The sequence below is a fragment of the Apium graveolens genome, chromosome 2, assembly GCF_009905375.1.
Source record: "Apium graveolens cultivar Ventura chromosome 2, ASM990537v1, whole genome shotgun sequence".
In the NCBI taxonomy this organism is placed as follows: Eukaryota; Viridiplantae; Streptophyta; class Magnoliopsida; order Apiales; family Apiaceae; genus Apium; species Apium graveolens.
Genome location: NC_133648.1, coordinates 10,157,846 through 10,169,757, shown reverse-complemented (window position 1 = coordinate 10,169,757; position 11,912 = coordinate 10,157,846). Strand labels below are relative to the sequence as shown.

Sequence of the window (11,912 nt, the reverse complement as noted above, 5' to 3'; positions counted from 1 at the left end):
TTTCACAAAGTCTGCTCACAAGTATGCCATTTTTTTAATTAATAGCAAACTGAAAATATATATTCATTTGATACAAGGCAAAATTATCATTGAAGATTTATCAAAAAAAAATTATCATCCAAGATATTGAGATGTGCACTGTGCACCGAGCAATGGAAAAGATGCTCACTACAAGTGTTTGTTTCTCTCTTTTTGATAAACATATCAACCATTCAAAAAAATTATATTTTAAAACTTGTTCTCCACTACACTATTTCTTCTTTACCTCAATTTGTTTCACATGAACCTATAGACAGGACGAATTTTGCATCCAAGTTATAGAGCTTAAGATAAACTAAAGGATAAGGCTCGGCAAAATTAATATACAGCTTACAAAATAGGCCATCCACCTTGATCAAGCTTGGCTGAAGTTCCTGTAGAACTGCTTTGAACCCATCTGAGTTGGATGTCAGGAATGCGAGCTGCAACAACCCATTTATAGATTGCCACCAACCCATTTATAGATTGGTTTTCTTCCTCCAAGTCGGAATTTCCTTCATCTGGACCAAGAGTTTTTTGTTGCCCCTGCCGCTCCTAAAATAAATTGTCTATTGATAACAATAAGTACAGTGTTTGTAAACTAAACAATTGTCTGAGCCAATCAATGGCCTTCATCACGTTACATTTGTATGGTATATACACATCAAAAGAGAACATTGGTCTTAACATGTCTACACACATGTGAAATCAGTTCGCATTTAGTAAATAGTGAACCGCCTACACCCTGTAAATTATACTTCAAAAGATTAGGTATCACATTAGCTAGTTGCCAGTCCATCTGCGCTTCCTTGCAGGTCGTTCATGTTTGATCTCTAAATCTGTACGGCTTTCAGTCTGGACCGGTGGCAGCTGTTCATTGTCCATCTTTTTTACGGCTACGGGTTCTTTTTCACTTGGCATCGGAAGCTTGAAGCGCTCACTACGTTTCTTCAGCTTGGCTACAGTGTCCAAGTGTTTATCTTCCTTTGGTTTTGCTTCACCATCCTTGTTCAATTGATCACTGGCATCTGCTTCATTGGGCAAGGTATGTGAATTCTGACCTGTTTCCACCGTCTTGGAAGATACATCTGGTACTGTATTAGCCGCCAAAGCTCCAGCCTTATGGTTATCAATCTCTTTCACGTTTAAGGGAGATAATTGAGTACCAGAATTAAAATCCCGTTCCTTGTGGCTTGTCCATCTTTCCAACTTGGAACGTCCTCTAGTTGAGTCATGTTGTTCATCATCTGAAGAAGCATCTTCCTTGCGCTTTCTGGAGGATTGACGAGTCATAGAAATCCCCTGATCACTACTTACCTGATCAATCATGCCTCTCAATCTCACCTAAACAATAAACAAAACTAGTGACTAGGGAAAAACCGACTCAGCAGCAAAACCAGCTAGCAATATACGAAAAAGCAAGATAAAAAGTTGTAATCAAAACACAGTACAACTTTAGGATCTAGTGTAATCTGTCATGAAGTTAAATCTCTAGCAATGAAATTATCTTTGCAACATGGATCTCTACCAGATATTATTACAGCACCATCAACGCACATCCAAAAGCAAATGTTCGGCAAATAATAGTAACATTTAGCAGAGCTTCAGAAATTAAGCGGGTTTCAAGTAACAATTAAGGTTATGAATTAATAAATGCACCTACCATAGCATTTGATCAAACAGACGAATTCTTAGTTATCACATCCACTTGCCATTGACTACAAATTAATATGTGAATTCTTTAATGGAAGACTATTACGTGATCAAAGACCAATGATTCACCAAAGCCGGTTTATTAAAACAAAGGAATTAAGAGCTAAAATGTTCAAACACGGATGTTCCCTTGACATGATGAAAATTAAACACTCAAGGCGCAATAATGAGGTACATCAGATGCTAAATTGCCTGATGGTATCCTTCAAAACTGGCAGAATGATCCAAGTAATATATGATGAAGATGTTGCCTTGAAATAAGATATATGATTTATGAAGCAGGGGTCTTAATAGAAACATTTTCCTCCTTTATGACACATAACATAACAGATCAAAAAAACATCTTCCTCCTGGCATATAAAATACTAGTTTAACTTCCACGTTGCAAAAGCAGGTAGCTGCTATTGTGTATATTTCAAAATTAAAATCAATGATTAATTAGATTCTCTCCACATGTCATATTACTTCTGAATTTGGTTGACATATTACAAGCAAACCAAGTTCAAGTATGTTCATGAGCTTGTCAAACTTACCAAACTCGGGCTACTTAAAATTCTTATTTTACCCTTTAAGTTTAATCCAATATTAAAAATATAATTTTATTTCGATAAATTGTCCCGAATTCAAACATTTTATACTCTAGCCAAAACGAGTGAAGTTCAGAATGAGCATATTCCAAAACTCAAATCGACTTGAGTTACTTATCAAACCAAACATTTGTTCAACCTCGAGCTTGAGAACTGGTTCAAATTACGCCAAACCCTAAATTACTTCGAAATATAGTGATAAAAAGTATCTATTTGACACTACTTTGGAACATAAAATGTAGAATATTTCAACTCTAAACAACTAGGCTAAGAGGAGGGAGACCTCTCCGATAAGATATCCCAAGTAACTAATAGACACATTTAAGCTATTGAATTGTTATATTTAAATCTCTGTAAGGTATTTTGCTGATTTTTGGTCTATATTAAATTTGCCTAGGATTTAAAACGGGAACCACTAATCCCGGATCAGTACCAAGAACCAACTCCACTAGGTATGTTCATCTAAGCGAAATTGCTAAATGATGTGAGGAAAATGAAAACAAAATAATTTAATATTATTTCCTTTTATAAAAATACATCTACCAGCTACAGACAAATTCATCGAACTGTTGAAAAAAATCCCAGCACAGGCCAATTAGCTCCATAACTGAATCAAGTTAATAATTATCACCATGCTACGATGAATTTTCGTTCATATGTATTACTTCATTTAACAATAACTAGATTTCTCAGAGGTGTTTCCCCTCAAAAGCGTTAGATTATTGTGTCCAGAGAGGTGACATACCCGCTCGCTTATCTGACTGTTGTGTTCTTGGTTCCTCCTTGAAGGTACCGCAGAGTTGAGTTCTCCAGCAGACTCTTTGCTCTTCCTGGGGTACTCTTTATGCTTCTTCTCAGGCATTTTGTGATGATCAGAAGCATTAACAGAACGATCATTACGAGCAATTGGTCTTTCCTGCCTGGATCTTCTCTCATCATTATTGGGTTGACTTGCCCGTGAATAGACATCTTCACTGCCCCTGTGACGTGAAAGGCTGTCAGTTTCAACTCTATCCCTCCTCTTAAGGATCTCAATAGGGCGTCCTGAATCTTTCAGATGGTACTCTCTCTCAGAACCTTTAAGTTCGTCCTTCGCTCTGGAATGGCTAGCCCATGATTTCTCTTCAACAGTCCTGGAAGTTTTCATTCCACGCACATCTTCCCTCTCTCTTTTGGATAGAGTTTCTTCATGGGATTGCTTAAGCCTTTGCCAGTCATCACGCTCCCTTGTCCTATCTGCTCTCTCCCTTGGAAACCAGATCTCGTCTTTATGTCTGAGAGATTGCTGGTCATCATTCCTGATTCTAGCCATCTCGTCTTTCTTTCTCTGCTCTATGATATCATCCCTTTCTCTTTTTCGACGACTAGTATTTTCCCTATGAACATGCAGGAGTTCTTCCTTTTCACCACGGTCCCTCTTAGAGTGGACATCCTCTTTCCTTCGCTTACTATGCAGATCATCCAAGCTATCAATTCGAGTTTTTACATTATCATCCCTGTCTCTATCCCGTGATCCCATATCTTTGTCATGATAACCCCTCCAACTCCCATTATCTAGTTGCTTCTTGAGTTGATATTGATCCATATCATTCCGATCAATCTCTCTCACCTTACTGCGGTGTCTAGGTCCCATATCATCACCACGGTCCCTCTTCCTTAGGTCCTCCATTCTGGCCCTTCTGCCATGTGATTCCTCGTCTTTGCGGTGCCAGCCTCCATCAGAATTATCACTATCCTTCCTTCGATCAACAACATCCGACTTCAAGTGCGAGTGATGGGCTGCATTAGAATCCCAGTTTTTACGAGAATAAGGACCCTCCCTCCCTTTAATTACCATGTGGTGTCTATCCATGTCTTGTCGCTCTTTGTGGACTTTACTCCGGGCACGATGCTCATCTTCATTGAGTTTTCTCTTAGTTCCCACCCGTGTAGACATTCCATGCTGGGCAACTTCATCTTCAGTACCCTCTGGCAAATTCTGATAGTCCCTACTGTTTCCTGATATTGCTTTGCTGTTTTCACTACTTCTTGCAGCCTTCGAGTCCTCACGGTCATCAACTTCTTCCAAGTGCGGTTGCTCAACTTGTGAATTAAGTTTTTGCTTCTTTGTGGACTGCGTCGAAGATTCATCTATACGAGTCTCTGTCATATTCAAATCACTATCAACCCTGTCCATTTCAAATCTTCCATCCAGCTGCTCATCATGTGTAGCATCATTTTCTTCAAAATATTGATCCTCGGTGGCCCCGCCATTATGAGAAGATGAGAAATGAGGACTATTTTTTTCATCAATGCTTTCTGCTGATTCATCCTTTTGATTGCCATGGCGCCGTTTATCAGTTGTACCCCCACTACGAGTTTTACTAGGAGATCTCTCACTTACTCTTCCTTTTCTACGCCTGGGATTACACAAGAAAGAAGGTTAAAAAATTGTCAAATCTCAAATGCAAGTTGAAAGTAACATATAAATAAATTATAATTGAACTGCTCATGATTCATAGTTCAATTTAATACCTTCAAAGAAATTTTTTAATGTTCTTTTTTACAACAAACACATTCACTCACACATCTTGTCTTTGACAAGATTTGACCCTTGACATCCCCTGATTATACGATATTTTAAATGTTAAAATACAATATTTTGTTACTCTACGATCAAAGAAATAAATTACTAGAAAACTACATTAGATCTATGGTCTCCCACTTTTTACATCGACAAAATTTGAACGAATAGTAATAAATCCAGAAGTTAATATATTTTTCAGTTCCACAATAATACAAGAAAGCATAACAGAATAAGTAGGACAGAAGGTGTAGTCAATTCACGTGTACTAACCAATCAAGAGAATTAGTTTATAATTTTTAAGGGAGATCTGCACAAAAACAGCTAATGGCCTCTAGTTTATCAGTACATATTTCACTGGGTCATTCCATAATTTTAGTTATTTTGATGTATAATGTTCAAGTTTAGTAACAGGGGCAATTAAGATCTAAGAGGATGACAAGAAACCAGAAACAGACGAGGAGGATCAGAATTAGTAGATCACATGAATTCACTCTGCGGAGATATATAAACAGAAACATCCACAGACCTCTCATCACGATGTACACCAGGATTAATGGGGGTCTTCTCCCTGGAACTAGTAGGTTTCTGCACAGGAGCTTCCAGCATAACAGGCGAATTTTCATCTCTTATCATTCTTCCGCGAACAGCTTTATTTAGCGGAGCTTTTCTAGCAGTGACCTCTTTTTTCCGATCCTTGTATGCTTGTGGTGCACTATCGAAAATTACAGTATCTTCCTGTGAATCGTTCTCTTCTACATCCGGGCCCAACTCCTCTCTTGATGGGTCCTCTGTCAGCTTTGTGATATTCCCGCTGACAGAATCGTCATCTGCAGAATCCTGCAAGACAATCTGTTTCCCAAACAACATCAGTTCATTACTTCATTTAAAAAGCAAATGCAACAATTGGCGTTCAGATCATAAATACAAAAATAAAAACTAAAATTATCCCCTAACCTCAATGATAGCATCTGCATCGCGCATCCTTGGTGGACGAGTATCAATCGATGGGAGTCTTTCACTAAATCCAGTTTCCACCTGTATTGGTCGCCCAGGTGGCTAGTAGCGAACCAGAAGTGAAGTGAGTATAATAACTGAAATTAAATATCTAAGTGCGTGTTCAAAACTTGATACTGTTGAATTGATTTTGTTAATGATGGAGGTCATAAATATATGGTAGTCAAAGTAAATGGGAATATTTTCAGCCTTCACGAAGACAGTAATTAGAAACAATTAAGGCCAAATATGATCGATTTTCCAGAAAGAAATTAGCTTAAAATCGAAGGTCATAAATATGACAAATTGCTAGCGATGGAAAGATCAGTAGCTTAAAATCGAAGGTCATAAATGTAGTATTTAGCAAACTCAAAAGCTAAGAACGACAGAAGTATTTTATTAGTGTCAAAAAAATCTTACTATTTTAATCATGACAAAAAAATCTTAATAAATTATAGGTACATACAAATTGTGGCCGTGCGCGCAGCGATGCCAGGGATACATCACTATGTCCAACCTCTGATTTTTCAAGATTCATGTTATCAGCTGGAGTATCATGAATCCCTGCAGCTGCTACCAGCTCCGGGGGCATATCTGGATCATAATCCTGAAACAAAGTTTTAGGGAGAGGGGGGAAAATCCATAAGAATCTTTTATTTTGGAGTAATTCTCTACTAGAAACAATATAAGCACAGGAAAATAATTTAGGTTGCCCATTGGCTGCAGATTCAAATTGCACTTGTGCAAATCAATTGACTGTCATTTATGTTTAGCTTTCATGGCAGACTTAACTATATAGGTTATCAAAAAAAATCTCTTGTTCAAATCAACGGAAGGGTGCCCTAATTGTATTTTAATCAAAAATATAATATACACACATTTTATTTCTATTGATCTCTATAATAAGTGATTACTGGTATGTTAGATCAATAGGCTACAATAACATCCACGAGTTCATTAGTATCTGGCTGGTGTTTAAAAAATTGGAAAATGGTACTTACAAGCTAAGGAACTCAAAAAAATTAAGAAAAACACTTGTACAGAGATTTCTATGGTTCCTAAATCCAGGTGGTGGTCATTCTTGGTTTAACATGATTCCTTCACTGCTACATATAAACACAAGTATATGTGCATATATACACACACACACACACTTTTTGTGAGCAACTCATTCAAGGCAGAGTGATATTCTGGTGTATACTATAAAATTTTGTAGAAAAAAGTTGATAATTTTGCATATATATATAGAGAGAGAAAAGTTCTATGGAGACCACGTTTTCATCGGAGACCTTGGAGACCACATATGTTCTGCAATCAAAACACTATAAAATATATTATTTTGTGATGTATGTTTTACGAGTATCACTAATTCATTAAAATTATTGAAGATCATTTAAGTTTAATAAGTAGAATGTGTATGTTCTGCAAGCTGAACAAATGTTGCAAACTTAACATGTTTTGCAGAATAAAATATTTTTGTAATTTTTACATGTTGTACATATATGATTACAAGATTTTGAATAAAATAAGGATCTTTGTAGAGCATGATTCGTAAAATAATATGTTTTGCAATGTTTTTTTGCAATATTTAACTTGCAGAACATGAGTGGTCTCCAAGGTCTCCAAAAAAAAGTGGTCTCCATAGAACTTAACCATATATACTATTAGTCTATTACGTACTTCCGTACAAAATCTTTTTTTTTTTTACTTCTATATTTAAGTTAATGGTTTAAGTTAATGAATAAAACTTCTAAAATATAAGTTGCAAATGAAATAAGCAGAGCTAAGTTATATATTAAGAATTATTAGTATATAGGCGACGCCTTGACAAATATATTTTACTTATAACCCATCGGTGCACCCATTTTCCAATTCTACAGTTAGTGGATTATTACTTCTATATCCATGTACAGGAAGACTTCAGTACCTGGTCCGTCCTGCCACTTTCATAGACGCGAATCTTGGTTTGCATGGTTGCCTCCAGGCGGAGTTGTTCCTGCATATTAATTGTAGGCATCAGTCAGTCAACTTGGTAAATGAAACCACAATTGCTCTCATGCATCTGGTTTAAAAGATCAATGAAGTCACTAACCAGCTGTTTACAATAATCTTTCCAAGAATCCTCGTTTAGACCAAAATTGAAAAAATCTGATATATCAATTCCAACAAGTCCCCAGGGCTTCTCCTCAAAAGTATCTATGTCAACTTCAAATATAGTCCTGAGACCGCAACAATTTTTATAAATATTAATAACTCAAAAAAGCTAAATAATGTTATAGTATATACATCATGTTGGTCAGTAAGCTTGTGAGACATGTAAAAAAGCCTGCCTCAACATCTTTCAACATTAAAACTGTCACTAGTATTTATATTCATAATAAAGTAGCACCATAGTTGTGGATTAACTGAGACACCGCAAAATTAGATAAACATCAGTAAGAGCTACTTGGCCAAGTGCTTGTTTGCAAGTTAAATAGGTTACAACCTCATGGCCTCCAATTTAATTTTATCTATTATATATACAGATAGAATCTAAAAGATACACCAAGTAAATCCTAAAGATGACACAAATATTACAAGAGATGTGATTGACCCCATAAGAGAAAACCAGATTGTATACTAATGGAAAATTACTTGTGAGATGGAAGTGTAAAATCCAATCCTCTGCCAAAACCATGTCCCGGCGTATTGTTCGCCCAAACCGGAGCACCGTAACCCGCATGAAAACCTTTTTGCATAGGAGGAGCGTTTTTCAATCCTGCTGGACGCCAGTCACCTCTTCCACGACCAGGGGTAGGTCCTATGCTGAGAGGAGGGCGAATTTGACCTGGGGAAACTCCAGGGGCTAAAGGAGCTGCACCGGGAATTGGAGGTGCTCCAGGTCTCACATACTACACATTTTTCAAAGAGAGAAAGAGCCTTTAAATTAGGAAGGTAATAAATATTGATAGATGGACAACATTTCATTCACAGTTAACACTAAACAGAGAATATTTCAAGTTTTTTTAGCTATAATTGCTTATAGCCATGAAAACAATGTGCAGATGATGTCCAATACTTTCATTGTATTCTTATGCGTAAAAAGTCAAAAATTTAGACTAATATATGCAAGTTGCAGCAAATTTAATATGAAGGTGTTATTATCATTATCTTGTTTTTAATTTTATAGATTTGAGATTATCTATGTGATACATACAAGGGAGATAATTTCCAATCAGAAAAAATCAAAAAAATAGTATATAAAAATATCCACAGGTAAAATATAGATTACAGTACTCGAGTAATTAAGTTCCGAATGTCTACACAGTACAAAAAAATGACATTCTGCTCCTAAGAAAATGATATTAGAACTCTCAACATTTTGTAGTAAATGTGCATGACAAGAGAAGATTATATATGGGGCAACCAAAATTCTTCCACCATAACACAAACTAAGCATAAGAACTTGTTTTTTATTTCTTGTTTACCAAATAGGCAATCTGGAAAGGAACAAGCTAAAGCCATTTCTTCATCCAACAGTACAAGTCAATATATAGACTTCAAGAAAAAAAGAATTTAATACGAAGGATTGTCTCCGGTTCTTCATTCAGTATATATGTTCAGTGGTATCAACTTCAAATACCAGGTGAAGCAAACCTATAGAAGCGACGAACCTGTTCCAATTACTGATAAACATGATGAACCAAGTGATGGGGCTCAAAATCCATGCATATATTCGCGGGTTATGCATGTCTCAAGGGAATATGATCGGGTTAGATTGAGGTGTGTTTGTTGCCTCCACTAAAAAGTAGAAACTGATTGTGGTTTACATATTTTTATTCAATCACCCATGAAGAAAGCCAAAATTAGAATACTGACGGTGCTCTGACGTTAAATTACCACTATTCCTAAATTTTGTTTAACGTGATATCTATTCTCAATGACAGATATTCATTATCTCCTTGAATTGCTTATCGTTTGTACATTACCTCTCTGCATCCATTCAGGATATATGACATACAACGTAAGGTATTAGTAAAAATACTAATACTTCCAACAGATCTAGTCTATTGAGTAAGAGAAAACTAATAACGTAACTAAATACCATTGGAACTTCTTTTGGTATGGTTGATTTCCTTGAGTACTTTTCACCTCAAATTAAATTAAAACATTATAAGTTTAATCATATCATTGACTACCCTTATCCTGACAATAATGGAGGAGATAACAGATCAGCTTATTAAAGGTATCAACTTTTGGCACCTTCATTTGTTTTTAATCACAGATGAAACTTAATCGGTGTAATCAGATTATGCAGTTATAGAAACTACTTTGCTGCTCTTATGCTCTACACAACACACATGCTTCTTGGGTAAATGGTAAACCACAATGTTGTAACAACAGTAAAACAAATTTTGTTTTTAACCGAACTGCCTTCAGGTCTCTGTGCACAAAACATTAATTGATACTACTACATAATATATATTTTAAATTACATAATAATATAAATCATTGGTCATCTGAATCGGACTAAACTTCCATTTCTTAAAATCAATTCTTTATAATACCAAAACAGCAATTACAAGCATCTAATTTTCTACAAACAAACATACAAAACCTTACTCTATAAACACATACATTCCAAGTTACAACAAGACACGAAATCCATACAATAACACTGACCTTAAACTGCGAATGAAACTGATTATGATACCCATACCCCGTCTTCGGAGGCTGCACAACTCCATTAACTTTCCTCTCCCCCTCCCCGCCTTCCTTCCTCTCCCCTTCTCCACCTTGACCTCCACCCCCATCCTCCCCCCAATCTTGCTCCTCCGCCTGATTCCCATCCCCATCGCCAACGATAACCAAATTATCACCCTCGGCATCGTCCCCTTCCCCCAATCCACCCACATCCATCTCATCATTATTATCATTCAACACAATTTGCAATCCATCATCACTATCACTATCCCAATCATCCTCCTCCCCTTCCCCATCCCCAAAACCCTCATCATTCCCATTCACCGCCTTCTCGCCCAAAATCGACAACCCGGGAATCACCGGATCCCCAACATCCCTACTCTCCTCATTCTCCTCACCTTCAATTACATTAATCTGACTCTCATCAATCAAATTCGGATCCTCAAACCTCCTTTCCTCACTCTCACCCTCCAAAACCCTAGCTTTCGGGTCGGACTTTTCAAGATCCAATCTTTTCACAATCGGAGCTTCGGAACCGATCTCTTTGACATCGGCGTTGATCGCGACGGCGGTTTGAATCGGAAGCGATGACGAATTGATAAACGGCGTGAGCACGTCGGTGTACAAATCGCCGAACTCGTCGTCGTCTTCCATGGCTATATACTTAGGGTTTTGAGAGACAATAACAATAATAAGATTATGAGTGTGTGTATTTATGTATGTATAGGTGAGATGAGAAAAAGTGATGTGTTGTGTTGTGACAGAGAGTTACAGCAATGTAATTTAGGAATTAGGGTTTGAGATGACACAATTTGATGATGCCATTAAAATATTATTCAGAGCTACTACGTTGAGTCAAATCTCTCATCCTAGATTTTTATTTATTCCATGGGGTGTGTAGTAAATCCTAACAAAATTGGAAAAAGGATTCTCTCTATTGTCTCTTGTATAAATTTGGGGTATGATATATAAAAATACAAGATATATTAATTTTATCAATATTTTGAAAGGTTTTTTTTAATTTTAAAATTTAAGTAGTGTTTAGTTTTAAAAAAGTTAGATTAAAATATAGGGGTATTTAATTTGAACTTTTAAATATTTGATAATTGTTAAATATAATTAGTATTTAACCTGTGTTACCGACCGATAAAAGATTAATATCAATAAATAATTTATGAAAATTTATACATAATATTATTCCATCTGTCCCCCTCAATTCTTTATATCGGGGGACGGGGGCTCGGCATGCATTTAATGCGCTCATTAAATGTAGTTGCATAAATCATTTTTAATATTTTTTCTTCAAAATAAAAATAAAATGTTCCACTTTTTTTTAAAAAGGAAATTTTAAA

The 11,912-nt window shown here is 36.2% G+C and overlaps 1 protein-coding gene across 1 annotated transcript; it reads right to left on the bottom strand.

Annotated features, from left to right (window-relative positions):
- Positions 1 to 574: 574 nt before the first annotated feature.
- On the bottom strand, positions 575 to 11,461 carry LOC141706910 (FIP1[V]-like protein). Its single transcript, XM_074509797.1, has 9 exons — positions 10,540 to 11,461; positions 8,512 to 8,768; positions 7,970 to 8,096; positions 7,805 to 7,873; positions 6,344 to 6,484; positions 5,839 to 5,940; positions 5,411 to 5,733; positions 3,064 to 4,717; positions 575 to 1,362 (listed from the first exon to the last, which is right to left on the bottom strand). Exons 1-9 carry the CDS (start codon positions 11,212 to 11,214, stop codon positions 802 to 804), a joined length of 3,909 nt encoding a protein of 1,302 aa, XP_074365898.1. The 5' UTR covers positions 11,215 to 11,461; the 3' UTR covers positions 575 to 801.
- Between the last annotated feature and the right edge of the window lie 451 nt (positions 11,462 to 11,912).